This window comes from Vigna unguiculata, chromosome 10 (genome assembly GCF_004118075.2).
Source record: "Vigna unguiculata cultivar IT97K-499-35 chromosome 10, ASM411807v1, whole genome shotgun sequence".
Taxonomy (NCBI): Eukaryota; Viridiplantae; Streptophyta; class Magnoliopsida; order Fabales; family Fabaceae; genus Vigna; species Vigna unguiculata.
Window position 1 is genome coordinate 35,986,518 of NC_040288.1, and position 14,707 is coordinate 36,001,224.

At 33.0% G+C, this 14,707-nt stretch overlaps 1 protein-coding gene across 4 annotated transcripts; it reads right to left on the bottom strand.

The window, feature by feature from the left end:
* Positions 1 to 7,938: 7,938 nt before the first annotated feature.
* On the bottom strand, positions 7,939 to 14,115 carry LOC114167007 (protein SUPPRESSOR OF PHYA-105 1-like). 4 transcript variants are annotated; one of them, XM_028051901.1, is made up of 9 exons: positions 14,007 to 14,115; positions 13,307 to 13,558; positions 12,133 to 13,207; positions 11,582 to 11,739; positions 10,555 to 11,380; positions 10,030 to 10,176; positions 9,580 to 9,897; positions 9,309 to 9,368; positions 7,939 to 8,405 (listed from the first exon to the last, which is right to left on the bottom strand). In XM_028051901.1, the coding sequence occupies exons 2-9, from the start codon at positions 13,498 to 13,500 to the stop codon at positions 8,211 to 8,213; spliced, it is 2,973 nt and encodes a 990-aa protein (XP_027907702.1). In that variant the 5' UTR covers positions 13,501 to 13,558; positions 14,007 to 14,115; the 3' UTR covers positions 7,939 to 8,210. The 4 variants fall into 4 exon arrangements, with proteins under 4 accessions (XP_027907702.1, XP_027907699.1, XP_027907700.1 ...); XM_028051898.1 differs by having other exon boundaries at positions 12,133 to 13,558; XM_028051899.1 differs by lacking the exon at positions 14,007 to 14,115 and adding an exon at positions 13,910 to 13,981 and having other exon boundaries at positions 12,133 to 13,558.
* Between the last annotated feature and the right edge of the window lie 592 nt (positions 14,116 to 14,707).

Here is a 14,707-nt window from a genome sequence, read left to right on the forward strand (position 1 = left end):
TATGAAACAATAAATAGAGATAAAGTTGACTAAAGAGTTTACCATAATGTGTATGTTTTGTATTATATACAGACATTCATTAAAAAATATTTATTTAGTATGTTATTTTTATGTGTAGGTTGCACTATTTTTTGCCATGTGTAGATATTGCTTAGTATTTAAGTAGAAAAATTGTTTAGCTTCGTGTGTTGTTTCTGTCCACACAATTGCTGATCATTTTTTAATCAAGCCAAAGTGAAGGTTAAAAGTGGTGGGTCCAATTATAATTATGCTTTTTTAACTCTGAAAAATGTTACTTATATGACTGTGAAAAAAAAGAAAATGGGAAAGGATGTGTTTGTAACGGGTGAAGAAGGAAAAGGAAGAAAATGTAGCAGAAGATATTCTTACAAGGATGTAAATTTATAATACTTAAGTGGATGTAAACGTCTTTTTATTGATTTTATAAGGTTTGTTAAACTTAAAATTTACTTTTTTAAAATATATCGACAAAACTTGTATAAAGGAAACTAAAATGTGATATTCACTCTAGAGTTTTTTTATAAGTAGAGTGTACATCAATTGATCAATAAATTTACCTATTAATTGATCACATCAAATTATTAGTAGTTTGATAAAGTAGAGAGGTAAAATACTTATAAATTTAAAAATTTAGATAACGAATTTCATAACATTTAAAACAATATTATAAAACATATAAATAAATTTCTCCACCTCAGTAACTCCCACCTTTCTCAGTTATATGCGGGGGAAAATGGTGCCCTTTGATGTTGACACGATCAATGAGTTTTTGGGCACCCAACTGGTTGATGATGTGGAGTGTCAGTTTTCAATGTTAGATGATGAGGGCGTGGCGCCTGGAGAGCTGATCCAAGCACTCTGCTTGGCGGGTGAAGGATTTCACAGGGGTACGATTCAGAGAGGTTCCCTTCACCCTTTGGCCCGCTTCTGGTCAGCATTTGTACACGCCAACATCTCCCCGTGCTCCCATGTGTCTGATCTTACGGAGGGACGCGCCACCATTTTATACACCATCCTGACAGGTCGGGTGATGGATGTAGGGCAATTCATTGCCAATGAAATCCACCGGTGTGCTAACGCCGTTGGCAAGGCCGCTCTTGGCATCCCTCTCTCATCACCCATCTTTGCAGCCTGGCAGGGGTGGACATTTCTGTACCCCCGTTGGAGAAAGCAACGCAGGACCTAGACTTTTCATATTTTCAGAGGTTTTGCTCAGTTGCTCCCAGACCCAAGAGGCGCCATCAGCCACAGCCAGAGGCTGAGCCAGAGCCCGAGCCCGAGGCAACTCCCACCATTGACATACGGTTGCAGGCTTTGGAGGCCAAGCTCGATCACCTTCAGCTCCTAGAACCCCAGATGCAGGCCTTATACCGAATGGAGATGGCCAATGCTGACATGCTTAGGGGCATCTCCCTAACTATTCCTGAGTTGCACACCCCATCAGCTGAGGAATTTGCTGCCACTGTTGCTTGGCCTGGGGCCCAGGCCACTACTACTAGAGGAGGTGGAGCCTCAACTGCTGCAGAGGATGAGGAGGAGGATCTAGACGAAGAGGGCGAGGATGACGCCTGAGCACTTGGAGAGAGTGATTCACTTTTTGCAGGACTTGTTTTGTTGATAGTCCTGATTTATTTTATGCTTTTAGTTTTCAGTCTTAACTTTCTTTTGATAGTTTTGAACTTTTTAGCATAGTGTAGAACTTTGTAACTTGGTTGTGGTGAACTAATCTTTTGCATTGAATTACTACTTTTCATAATCATCTTTTGTGCTTGTTATGAAATGATGTTGAATTGGCTTGTGAGCATGAACTTGTGGTTGTTCTCATTTTGATATAGTGATGCTTGAGTTTAATTGTGATCAATGATTTCGGCATATGTTGACAATTGTGGAACCCAAATACCCTGTGAGAGGTTGTGCCCCAGAGTTAATTTGTGTGAATGCTATCATTGTGGACTCATAATTGACTTTGCTTGAGTTCAATTGTTATTCATTTACTTGCATGCTACAGGTGATCAAGGCCATCTTTCTTTTTCTTGTTACATAATTGAGCCAATCCTTTTTAAGTTGATTTCTTGTGCAAATCCTTTGAGTCTTCTTTAAGCTTTAAAGATAATATGTGCCATTCCTTGAACCTTGAGCATAGTGAAGATTTTGACTACCTTACTTTGAGCTTGAGAGAGCAAATGATTGTTAGTCATGAGTATGGTTCAAGTTTGGGGGAATTATTGCTAATACAAGGGAGTATGGGAAAATTTGTAAAGTTTTTGGTTCAATTCAAAAAAAAAAAAAAGAAAAGAAAAGAAAAGAAAATTGGTGCAAGCAAGTTGGGAATTGGTTTCATTGGTTCAATAGAGAAGGGAGAAAAATACTTTCATGATTTGATTAGTTGCTCTCTTAGCTCAAGGTACTTTTGTTATCCTGAAAAACCAAATTTCCTTCTTAGCCTAGCCACGATACAAGCCATAAAAGACCTTGTGATGATAGCATGCTTGTGAAAGTTTTAGCCATTTTGAACAAAAAGCAAAGTTAAATTGTGTGACATTGTGATGGTAGAGAGAATGTTGTTTATATCTATACACTAGTGGGCTTGAGTGAAACACTTGTTCTTGTGAGAAGTGGCTCCCATTGATCAAGGAAACATTTTGCCATGATTGTTGATCCCTTATAAACTCTTGCATGCACTTGTGATATTTTTGTTTTGTGAACACCATAGCTTTAGTTTGCCTTGCTAATGAAACACATGTGCTACACAATCTTTCAAATAAGAGCAAGCACAATTGACATATGTTTTCTTGATTTACTAGATCATTGCAATTGTGTTGTTCATCTAGGCCAAGTTACCTTTTTGCTTGAGGACAAGCAAGGTTTTAAGTTTGGGGGAGTTGATAATGTTAATTTTTACCATTATCCAAGCTATATTTCATTAGCAAAATCATCTCTTCCAAAGCTTTTAACCTACTTAATCCTCAATTTTACCTTACTTTTGTAAATAAATACATTTTGGGTTACATTTATCTAAATATACCATTAATTCCCATTTTTTTGTGTCCTTTTTGTAGATGGGAAGCTTTGTCCAAAAATCCAGATTAATGAGTGACCCGGAATAGCAAGGAGAAGAAGAAAAATGTCAACAGGAAGCGCCTGGCGACACGAAGCAAGCGCTAGGCGGAACAGACCGCCAGTCAAGCGCCAACCAAGCGCCAGCCAGGCGCCCCTGTTACAAACCGCCTGGCGGTAATTGGACACCGCCGGGCGTTAGCTACCAGTTTTGCCCCCTGTTTGCCCGATACCGCCTGGCGGTGAGACCCTGCCGCCAGGCGCCATTGTTCGCTGATGTGGCAAGTTGGCTCCTTTTCTTCTGTTTTCGTGAGGGGAAAAGGATCTTTGGCATTTTGGAGGCACGAAGAACACATTTGGAGAGCTTCGAGGAGTGCTAGGGCTTGTGGGAATAGCTCCATCTTCCTCTTTGTATCTCTTTCTCTTCCATCTCTTCCATTTTTAAGCTTGAGCTCTCCATGACAATGGAGAGCTAAACCCATTTTTGTTGGGGTTAGATGTAACCACGAAACTCTTGTGTAAATGCAAATGTTTTGATTATATATATGACTCTTTCATTAATTGCTAGTCTTCTTATTTCTTCACTTAAAGCTTGCATTGATTTAGCCATCTCTTGCATGATTTTTGGTTCATGGGGTGTGAAAATATCTTTTGAAACCTAGATTTGGAATAAGAGAACTCAATGGAGCTTGTACCTAGGAATGGGGCTTGACCCATTGGTTGTCTTAAGCCCTTGTGCATAAAGCAAATTTGCTTATTAAGAGTTCAAGGAATTGACTTTTAATAAGGAAATTTAGGCTCAATCTATTAAGGAATTAGGGTTTGAGTAATATTGTGGGTTGGCATTAGCATATTAATGAAGAGAATGTTAAATTGTAGTTGCATGAGACCATAGTTGGTGAATTCTAACCCCGACAATATCAAGTCATATCATTTCTAATCTTTTCCACTCACTAAGTGCTTTTAACTTCCAAAGTTCAATTTTAATTATTTATGCAAAGTTTAATTTCATACATTAAAACTCAAAATATGGATTTATTCGTTAGTTTAAATTAGTGACTAATTACGCAATTAATTAGTATACACGAGTCTCTTGGGAAACGATATCCCGGTCTTACCGGAAAAATGTTACTACTTGCACGACTTGGTACACTTGCCAAAGTCTTAACAATGTGATCACCTTATTCCTTTGGGAGTGATAAAGGGTGATGTCGAGCAATGATCGAAGGGTTCATTCCAAATGTAATCTTCCTATGCATGGTGAGATTAGAGGGTGATGCACTGCAACTTACGAAATTACCCCTTCATATTTGAATTTTCCTACACGTGATTTATTCATTTGTCCTTATTATGAAAACAACATAATAAAATTAATAACACAAATAAAAATTTGTTATAGTTATAATAAAAATTTATTACTTCTAAAATTATTATTAAAATAAAATAAAATCTTCATATAAATAAATTATTTTCCACCTTACATATTAAATTTATTTTCACACCAAATATATTGTATTATTCATTTTTTATAATTTCAATCATTCAATAAAATTTTTAAAAATAATTCTCAATAATTTATATATTAGTTTATATTACTTTTAACAATAGAGACATTTTGGTAATCTAACTTTTTTATTTCTTAAAAGTTGTTTTTAATATGTCACACGAGTCAATTTAGTCAAAAATTTTCACACACTTCACTCTCTAATCCACTCGAAAATCACCTTCAAATCCTTTAAAATAAACAACACCAACTTCACCTTCTAATCCTTCCAATCTCTTCCTCTCTTTCAAACCATTCATCCCAAAAGAACACAACCTGTGTTGTGTTTGCTTTAAGGAGAGTGTATTTGCAAAGATGGAAATTAAGGTTAATATGATGTTTGTTTATCAGATTTTCTGTGGATGGCATAACGATGATTACAGGGATCCAAAAGATTATTAATTCCCCCATTATGAGCTGATTGCTAGGATTGAATTGTGCTATTACAAGTTTATCCTCTCCTCTTTCACGTGCATGGATCGGATATGGGGTCTTGAGATTCGATCCCATTGGGATGGATCAGATACGCGATTTTGAGGATTGGATCCACATAGTGCAGATTCGATCCTACTTTCCATGGCTGCTTGGTTCCTAACAATTTTTTATTATTTTCTTTTGCACATAAATTTTTTTTAATTTATTTTCATTTGTAGTGTTTAAAAAAATTATGAAAATAGATTTACTCACACAAAGATCAATTTATAATACTTATTAAACTAAGAGAAAAATGGTAATCTCATTATTACTTTTATTAAAACATATTTTTTTAATCTATCATATCAATCAAATTTTTCATAAACTTTCACAAAAATTACTTTTAAATTTACTCACCATCACTTCTAAATCCCTTAAAAGAAAAATAACAAAAAATTTACTCTTAAATAAACTCAAATCTATCTACTCACTCTCTCTCAATTACTCTCCCCCAAGTGAACACATCATAAGTCTCATTCCCTCGATGACTCAAGTACTTGTTGATGCATCACTACTTTGGTAAGCAGATTCACATTTCTTTTTGACCCGACAAAGTCAAAAGAAAATCATGAATAATTATTTTTCTAATAGACTTGTGTCTCGGTCTTACATGCCTTTTTCTTCATTGAAATTTTTGCTAGAGACTTTAGATATAACAACATGAGTGTTACAATACATTGTAATAGAAAGTATATGCTTATTTAATAATGGTAAATCATATAGAAAATTGTAAAAAAAAAGTCTCAACAATAACATATATATATATATATATATATATATATATATATGAATAATCTCTTCTTCCATTATAGATCATGAAACAACAGTGTGTTTAGGATATTTTCATAATACTTCATCCAATGTAAAAACATAACCATTAGTTGATTTTGTATTTCTAAAATCAAAATTCAATTTACATTAATATATCATTCAATAATTTTAATAAATTTCATATATTGAATGTCATAATTAGAAGAATCTCAAATAATATTATCATTATAAAACAAAATGTTACTAGAGGTATCACAAATAATTTTATTTAATTTATCTTTAAAGAAAATATCTTTTTGATTATATAATAATATTGTAAAAAATTTCACTCCAAAATAAACTATCAATACATTTTTTTTCTATTAACGCGTATATTAATTTTGTAAGACATTTCATGCTTTAAAATATTTTAAATGTGACTCTCTTCCATATTTATTCAAAATGGCATTTTTTGTATGTAGGTGTGCACTTTTCCTTACAATGTGTAGATATTGCTTAGTATTTAAGCAGAAAAATTGCTTAGCTTCGTGTATTGTTTCTGTCCACAATTGTTGATATTTTTTAATTAGATCAAAGTAAAGGTTAAAAGTGGTGGGTCCAAAGTTTGAAAAATGTTTCCAAAGTTTTGACTGTAAAAAAAATGAGGAAAAACGTGTGATCTGTTTGTTATGTATTAGACTTCATGTTGAAGAAGGAGAAGGAAGAAATATAGTAGCAATAAGTTGACAAAAGGAAAGGAAGTTATGTGAGAATGAAAAAAAAAAAACAAGAAAAAAAAACAATGAAAGAAGTTATATATTATCCAAAATTTTACATTTGACAAAAATATAAAACAAATTTATAACGGATATAAATCTTATTTTACGGATCAAATATTTAGAGTTCAATTATATTTAAAGTTTATATTTAAGTTAATATAAGGGTTATTTAAAATTTATTTTAATGAAATTTGTTGTTTAATAAATTTATAAGATCATAATTATACTAAATTAATTCCAGTCTCAAGGTCAAACTTAAGACATATATTTCATATATTTCGATATGTGAAGTATTTGTTGAAGATGTGAAATAAAACAAATTTATCTATAAATTTTATCAACATTTTATTAATTTAATAAGATTGAGTTAAATTTAAAATTTAGATGAATATCTACAAAAGTTTGTATAAGAAGTTAATATGTTATATTCTTTCTACAATTTTTTTATAAGTAGATTTTACATCAAGTGATCAATAAATTTATCCGTAAATTGATCCCGTCAAGTTATTATTGATTTGATACAGGGAAAACGTAAAATATTTATAAATTTAAAGAGTTAGATAATAAAATTCATAAAATTAAAAACAAATGAGAAAATATGTAAATAAATTTTTCCATAAGTTGTATCTACACTTCCCAATTCCATCTTTATTCTTCTTCTCATTATGTTTCCACTTAAACTAAGAAATGAGTTTAAATTCTGTAGGTAGAAACATAATAAGGTCCTAAAAATTGATTTTAATATAACTTATCTCGTGGAGACTTTGAGATTAAGGCTTTTTACTACCCACGATTAATGAGAACTTATTTTAAAAGTAAATATTAAAAAAAAATTGTTATTATCAGATCATAAGCCATATTCACATATTTATTAAAAAAATATTAAAGGTTTCAGCAGTTCTACCCAAGATTGCACTTCAAGAGATATACTCTTTTTCATGTGATAATAACAAAGTAGTGACATATAGAATTAGCGACCAATGAGAAAAAACATGCAACTTTTTGTACACTTTTTAAAGGCGTGACATTCCTAATCGAACCATAAGCTAAGAATTTGAATTCTCTCCTGAGCTTTTTATTTTTTAATATTATTTTTTTAGTGTATCTTTATAATATACTGATTATTACTAATTTTGACATTTTTAAATATATTAAAAAAATAATTAAAAGGCCAACAGGATATACTTTTAATGCTCATCAGAGAGATTTTGCAATTCAGAGCATAGCATGTACTTTTTCTGATAAATTTAAAGTGATTTGGAAGTTAATCGGTATATATATTTACATTGGAAAGTGTGGTATATACAGAAGCAATGAATCAAAGAAAACCTGTAGTGCCATGTGATAATGTGATAATGTTATTTGAAAGAGAAGTTGCAAGCTCCAGCTTCACCAGTGCTTCAGTTCAAAAGCCTACATTAGTAGTACATGCTATATACATTTCTTGTTCACCTAATTTATACTCCTTTAGTCATTGAAGCCTGAGATTTTATCTCAAATAAAACACAAACTTAGTATTCTGAAGAATACTAAACAAATTATGCAGTCAAGAAAATGAAAGCTTTCCAAATATTTTCACTTTTCTGTCAGACCATCTGCAACAGTTTCACAATTCCAACTGAGTTGGCCGCAACAAGCATGTTACATTTCTTTCTCCAGCAAACACTAGAAACAAACTGTCCACTATTATCACCACTATTTAGATGACCAGAAATAGGATCAATTGACTCAAATTTGTGAGAAGCAATTGGCATAGGCAGTGATTTGTGATAACAGTACACCTGAAAGGAACAAATGTTTAAAATGAATTAGAATTTGTATCTTGTTATCATGCTTTTGCTGGAAAATTCAATTAAGAGAAGCAAAGCTCCCACAAATATCATTAGCATGATGTAAATAGAATGACCTCACCTCATGTATTGATTGTAAGAATGGATGATACTCATATTCTCTAATTCTACACATTAAATTGATTTAACCCAACAACATTATTGTTTTTTTAAGGCGTTAGATTAGATTCTAAACTGACATTTGAACTAGAATGTGTCAAACCGTATAAATGCCTCAAACGTCAGTATGAAACATTGTCTAACACGTCAACAAAATGTAACGTAATTGGGTTAGAATGACTATATCTATTCATTTATAAAGTTTGGAGACCATATTATATCAAAACTATATCAAAGCTTGAGATAGAGACGAATTCCAATTTTATATCAAAGTTTAAGGACTAAAAACATATTTAACCCTTATATTAAATACCTGACCTATATACCAACCATCTTTACATGGTATAAAGAATTATGCTTGGTGATTCAGAACACATAATATTTTAATCTGCATTGGGATCTGTTTTAACAAAGCTTGATTTTATTCAAGATCGGTAAGACAATTCATAAATGAACAAAAGCAAAACTAATCATACATACGTATATGATGAAAGCAATAACAACTCTAAGTAACATTAGGCTATACACAATTTCATTCCATGATCAGGCTCCTAAATAAGCATAAAGTAACCCAAAAGAGAAAAGAAAATTCAATAACTGATTTCTTTTCCCACATACAGTGCAGATGGTGAAACATTTTGCAGGCTTCATAACAATCAGCATCCAATGGTGAAGTTAGACTATAATTCCATTCCATATTGCAAAGTCAAGGTTAGGAAAAAAGAAAAGGAATACCTCATTAGATTCTGAACCACATGCAATGTATTCGTCCAAAACAGATAATCCCACAAAATTCTGCAGAAGAAGAAGATGATGATGAAATATAAACAGATTAGAAGAACAGATAAAAGAATACAGAAAAGTGTGAAAAAATATGTTGAGAGTATTAAGAAGTGGACTTTAAGCCTGAAACAGCAAACCCATCAAGGGACATTGACTTACTTTACAAGCCAGTTTTGTGGAGTTGAGTTAGGCTTAAAGTCGACTTCTTAACAAAGAAACCAACCTTTTCATTACTATGACCTTTATAGTTTAAGACACAAGCATCAGAGGACAAACCAGAAGAGCTGGTTTTCTTCAGGTCCCAAAGCTTCAAAGAGTTGTCAGTGGAAGCAGAGACAACTGTTTCAGCGTCTAAAAATTTTACATAACTAACAGCTTTTCCATGACCAGCTAATGTGCACCACGGAATCCTAGTGTGACGAAGATCATAACCATAAACCTTGTAATCAGCTGATCCAAAAAATAAAAGATTTGTTGAGTAAGAAGAGAACTGAACACAGCATATATTGGCAGGGTTCCAGATGGTTCCCAGAGAATTTTTCTGCAAAAACAACAGCATATCAGACAATTAGTATGCAGTATGAAGCAATAGCATATTTTCTATCACATAGTTATGTTTCTCTTCATATCATTCTTTTGATTGTTACTATTAAATGCATAAAAGAAAGCATGCCTCGCTGATATTCCACAGTTTGACAGAGCAGTCATCACTTCCACTAGCAAACATTTTTGGGTCTGACAGAGAAAAATGAACAGACCAAGCTCTCTTTTGGTGCTCCATGTATTGAGACAATGGCTGACCAGTGTCTGCATCCCACATCTGGATTCATCCATACAAGTTATTTTATTAATGTCAATGAAACCTAAGAAACAGTCAAATGCAAAGGCAATGGAAGTTTGGTTAGTATGAATGAAAGGGACAACACTAAAATTGGGTTTCATCAATGCTTTAAGGGTTTAATATATTTTTAGTCTCTAAACTTGGACACAAAATTAGAATTCGTCCATATCCCAAACATTTATACATTTTGGTCCTCAAACGTAAGAAATGAATGGATATAATCTTTCTAATCCAATGACGTCAACTTTTTCTTACGAATGTGTTGTAGGTTAGCATTTGAACTGAAACATAGTATAAACAATTGAAACACCAGCTTGAAACGCCATTTAACACGTCAAAATTGCAAGGTATACACACCTGAACAACACCATCATAGTCAGTAGATGCCAGGTGATTTTTGATGTAGGTGTTCCAGCACACACAGCTAAGCTTTGATTTATTTGTCATCTCAACCAATGGGTATTGAATGTCAACAGAATCACTTGAAATAGCATTGAGGTCAAAAATCTTGATTTTCTTTGAAACTCCTGCTGCTGCCATGTAATCTTCATCACGGTCAAAACTTAAAGCACACATTACATTGGAAGAACTAAGCAGATCTCTATTTCTTAATCTGCCACGCTCTTCAAACTTGCTGCAACGAGCAAACTTGCATAAACCTTCAAAGAAGGATCCTAGACAACCAACAGAAGTACTTATTCTTCTAGGCTCCTTATTAGCAGCATGCTTTTCCATCAGGTTTTTATCATTGCTTGGAATAGATGAAGCATCTTTTGGCAGGACTCGGATTCTTGAAGAAAAATACGAATTCTCTAGCTGACTTATGTTAGCCATAAATCTTTCTTCATCACCAAATGACCTTTGAATGGATCTACTCATGTCTGAACTAGAAGAATCTTGAAAATGAAAATTGTTGTTCTCACTCACTTCTGAATTTTTCATTTGTGCCAAAGGAAATACTGAATCTGTACCAAATGGATATCTTCTTTCTATCTCCTGAATATCTTCATTCAGCAAATTCAGCTGTTCTTCTAACTTGGAAGCCTGTATCATCTTTTCTTCTTTGAGTGAAGTTAGAAAGTGTAGTAGTTTATCTGTTTCAGCCTCATCGTCAGATATTCCAACATCATCTATAGAGCTTGATTCCTCTGATTCTCGTATAAACTCAGATTCTAAAATGATCCTGTTGTACAAAAGAAGAATTAAAAAGTTATAATATAAATAGAAGCTTCTTCAATATCAGTATCTCACAACTATCATCATCCATCATGAAGCCATTGAAGATGGCACTGTCAGAATACATTCTTGAGTAAGGAAACTTGTACAAATTCAAATTGAGGCAGAAAGATATTGTCAAACATAAGAAAGAGAGCATGTTCATCACCTAGCATTAGGACGAGAGGATGGTTCAGGATGCAGAAGCCAGAGACAAAAGCCAGCTTCCTTTGGATTTTCTGCTAGAAACTTAGGTGGTAAGATTCTATGACACAACTCCAACATCGCAGTTGAATGTGCCTCCCTTGACTCAACATTGCACAGCAACTGAGAATAATACCATCCGCATAAATGTTAAAAAGATTAACATATTTAAACAGTTAATCTTTGAATAGGATTAATAGCAACTTAAATAGTTAAAATGATCAACATATTTAACTCTAATCCAGAAAGTTCAATCCTTCATAACTCATGTTTCAATGTCAATTCTAAAGGTTTGGTACTGCATGTCAAACATATATTTTGTTTGGAATTAATTTCTTGCTGGGTTGCAGCAACCAAAATCTCATCATTTTCATGAACATATTCTGAAAAAAAAAAAATAATGGAGCATATTGAAGCTCTGTGGTTAGCTTGCTATCATTCAGCTTGCTATCAATAAAAGTAATATATGATAAAGCTTTATGAAAGGTAACAATGTGTGAAACAATATTTTCTTACTTCAAAAAGAAGAACTCCAAGGCTATAAATATTAGATGACAAGGTGCAGACTCCATCATTCAGCATTTCTGGACTACAATACCACTTCTCTTCTAATGGAATGGTAGCAGACATAAACTGATTTTCTATGGTAAAAGTATGTTGACAATTAGAAATATCTTTACTCCTTGATTCCAAGGGTTTGATTGTGTCAGAGTCAGTTTGATTCACTATTCTCCTGAAGCCATGAGTAGAGGAGCATTGATGCAACTTCCTAAAAGATCCTGTTTCTTCAAACAGTTTTTGCTGCTTTGTACTTGAACTTTGGCAAGCACAGGTATTCTGTTCCAGAGGCCTTTTCCTAGTCACATTGCAGGTCATGACTTCATTACCTAACCGTTGTTGGCCGTATGAACCAATGTACTTAATCTTACTTGAAGACAATAAAGTGAAACAAGATGGTGTAAAGTCTAGCAAGACAAGTCCCTGGGAGTGTGCAGAATCAACCAATTCCAATACCTGCTTAAATATATGAATTTTTCCTAATTTCTTCATGTTATGACATTCAGATTTCAGCCACTCTCTCAAGTTTATTTCATTGCTACCAGACACTACAGTTTCTTCCACTAAAGGCTTATTATCATCATCATCATCAACATTTGATCTCCTCAGTGTATCAGATTGAAACGTGGCTGCAAAAGGTTTCTCATGCTGCAGGCTCTTGTGTGCTCCTACAATGCTGAAGCTTTTTTCTAAATCTTCACAAATAACCTCCTTTCCCTTCCTTGTTTGCTTTACAATCAATTGAGGATAGTTATATGCAGATGAAGTACTCTGAGTTATACTGCTAATAAGATGTGCATTGTTTGAGATTATAGTCTGATTTACACTCTTACCAGACAAAGGCTTCAGGTCCCAAACTTCAAAATCCTTTCCCTTAAGTACCTTACTTAATCTGAATGGTATCTGTTCTTCAACCTCGGAAACAACTTCTCTATTTATGTCATTATACTTAGACTCAACAGTCAACTGATTCCTTGTCTGTCTTGAATTATGTGGGTGAGTAACTAACTCTGGATTCTTGTTCTTATAATTCCTAATAGCAACAGACAACTTTTCAACAATGTGTTCAGAATCTATACCAGAACACAAACTAGTCCTAGGAAGTCCAGATCCAGCTAAGGAAATTACATACCTATTCACACCATTGTCCTGATTACCAATCACATTGTCATTTGGCAAACTCTCTGACCACTCCTTCTTAATAGGTGTGCACAATCTAGGTGATTTTGACATGTTTTGCTGACCCCCATTCTTAAGAAAAGATTCATTAGTTTTTCTCTTGTGCTCCTCAGTCCCAGCCCCGGTCCCACCATTTGCATCAGTCATGTCTTCTAGCAAAATTCATGCAACCCCGAATGCAGTTCCTTCCATTAATTTGAAAGAACTGCACCAGAAGATTTAGATCAGTGAGATCACAAGAAATAGTTCAGAGAACAAACTTCAACATAATTAGAACGAGAAACTATGAAAATGATCGCAACTGAAAACCTAGACACAACTATAGTAAAATACTTAAGACTCCATTGCTATACAAATACAAATGGATTCAAATTTTCGCTTTTGTTCTAAAATTTCCAAAGGGTGACATAAGCATGCATGTACTGAAGCTGTTCAATTCGTTATAAGCAGAGATGTAATTGTTGTGTCAGATGACAAAACATAAAAAGTTAACCATTTAGCTAACATGAAATATTGAGAGTGTGAGATTGTGTGAAGAAAGAACAAAAAAAAACACCAATGAATGAACATGGAGTAAGCAGCAGCATGAGAAAGAGATATGAGAGACCAATGGATAAAATGAAGTGATAAAGAGAATGACTTTAGATGGTTACCTCATAGTTAACAAGAGTTCCTCTCAGAAAAGAAATATCTTGGTTAACAAAACTGACAAAACAAGTACAATGAAACCAATAAATAGTTGAATTGAGAGAAAAACTTAGGTTGTTTTTGGGTTAGATATTTATTATAATTATTATGGACACCGTTTAGTAGTTTTTTCTTTTTCATTAATTAGATTCGGAGCATATATGACTGTCCACGTCTGAGGCCAAAAGTACTGCCACGATATCATCTTGCCGCCGCCAGCTACACAAGTTTAAATGAAGTATAAATTAATATTTTTTTATCAATTGGTTTTTTATATATATATATTTTTATTAAGGTGGTCCAAGCGACTACGTCAACAATCTAATGTTTTTGTTTTAAAAAAGCATCGCTTATGTGATTAAAGATTGCATAGTCTTTTCGTTACTCTAGAGTTCACTGGTTTAGAATTTTCATCTATTTCAAACTTTCACTGTTAGAAATTATTATATTATATGAGATTTTTTTTTATAAATTTATTAGAAAAATTTGCAAGAAAATAATTTTTCCTATTATTTTTATTTTAAATTTTAATAGGTAAATAATTTCTTCTTAAGTAATCATTTCCTATAAATTTATAAAATTTATAAGTATTTCTTATAAGATTTATTGTCAAAAATATTTTACACAAAATATTTTATAAGAAAATTGGTAGCAATTTTTTGTATTT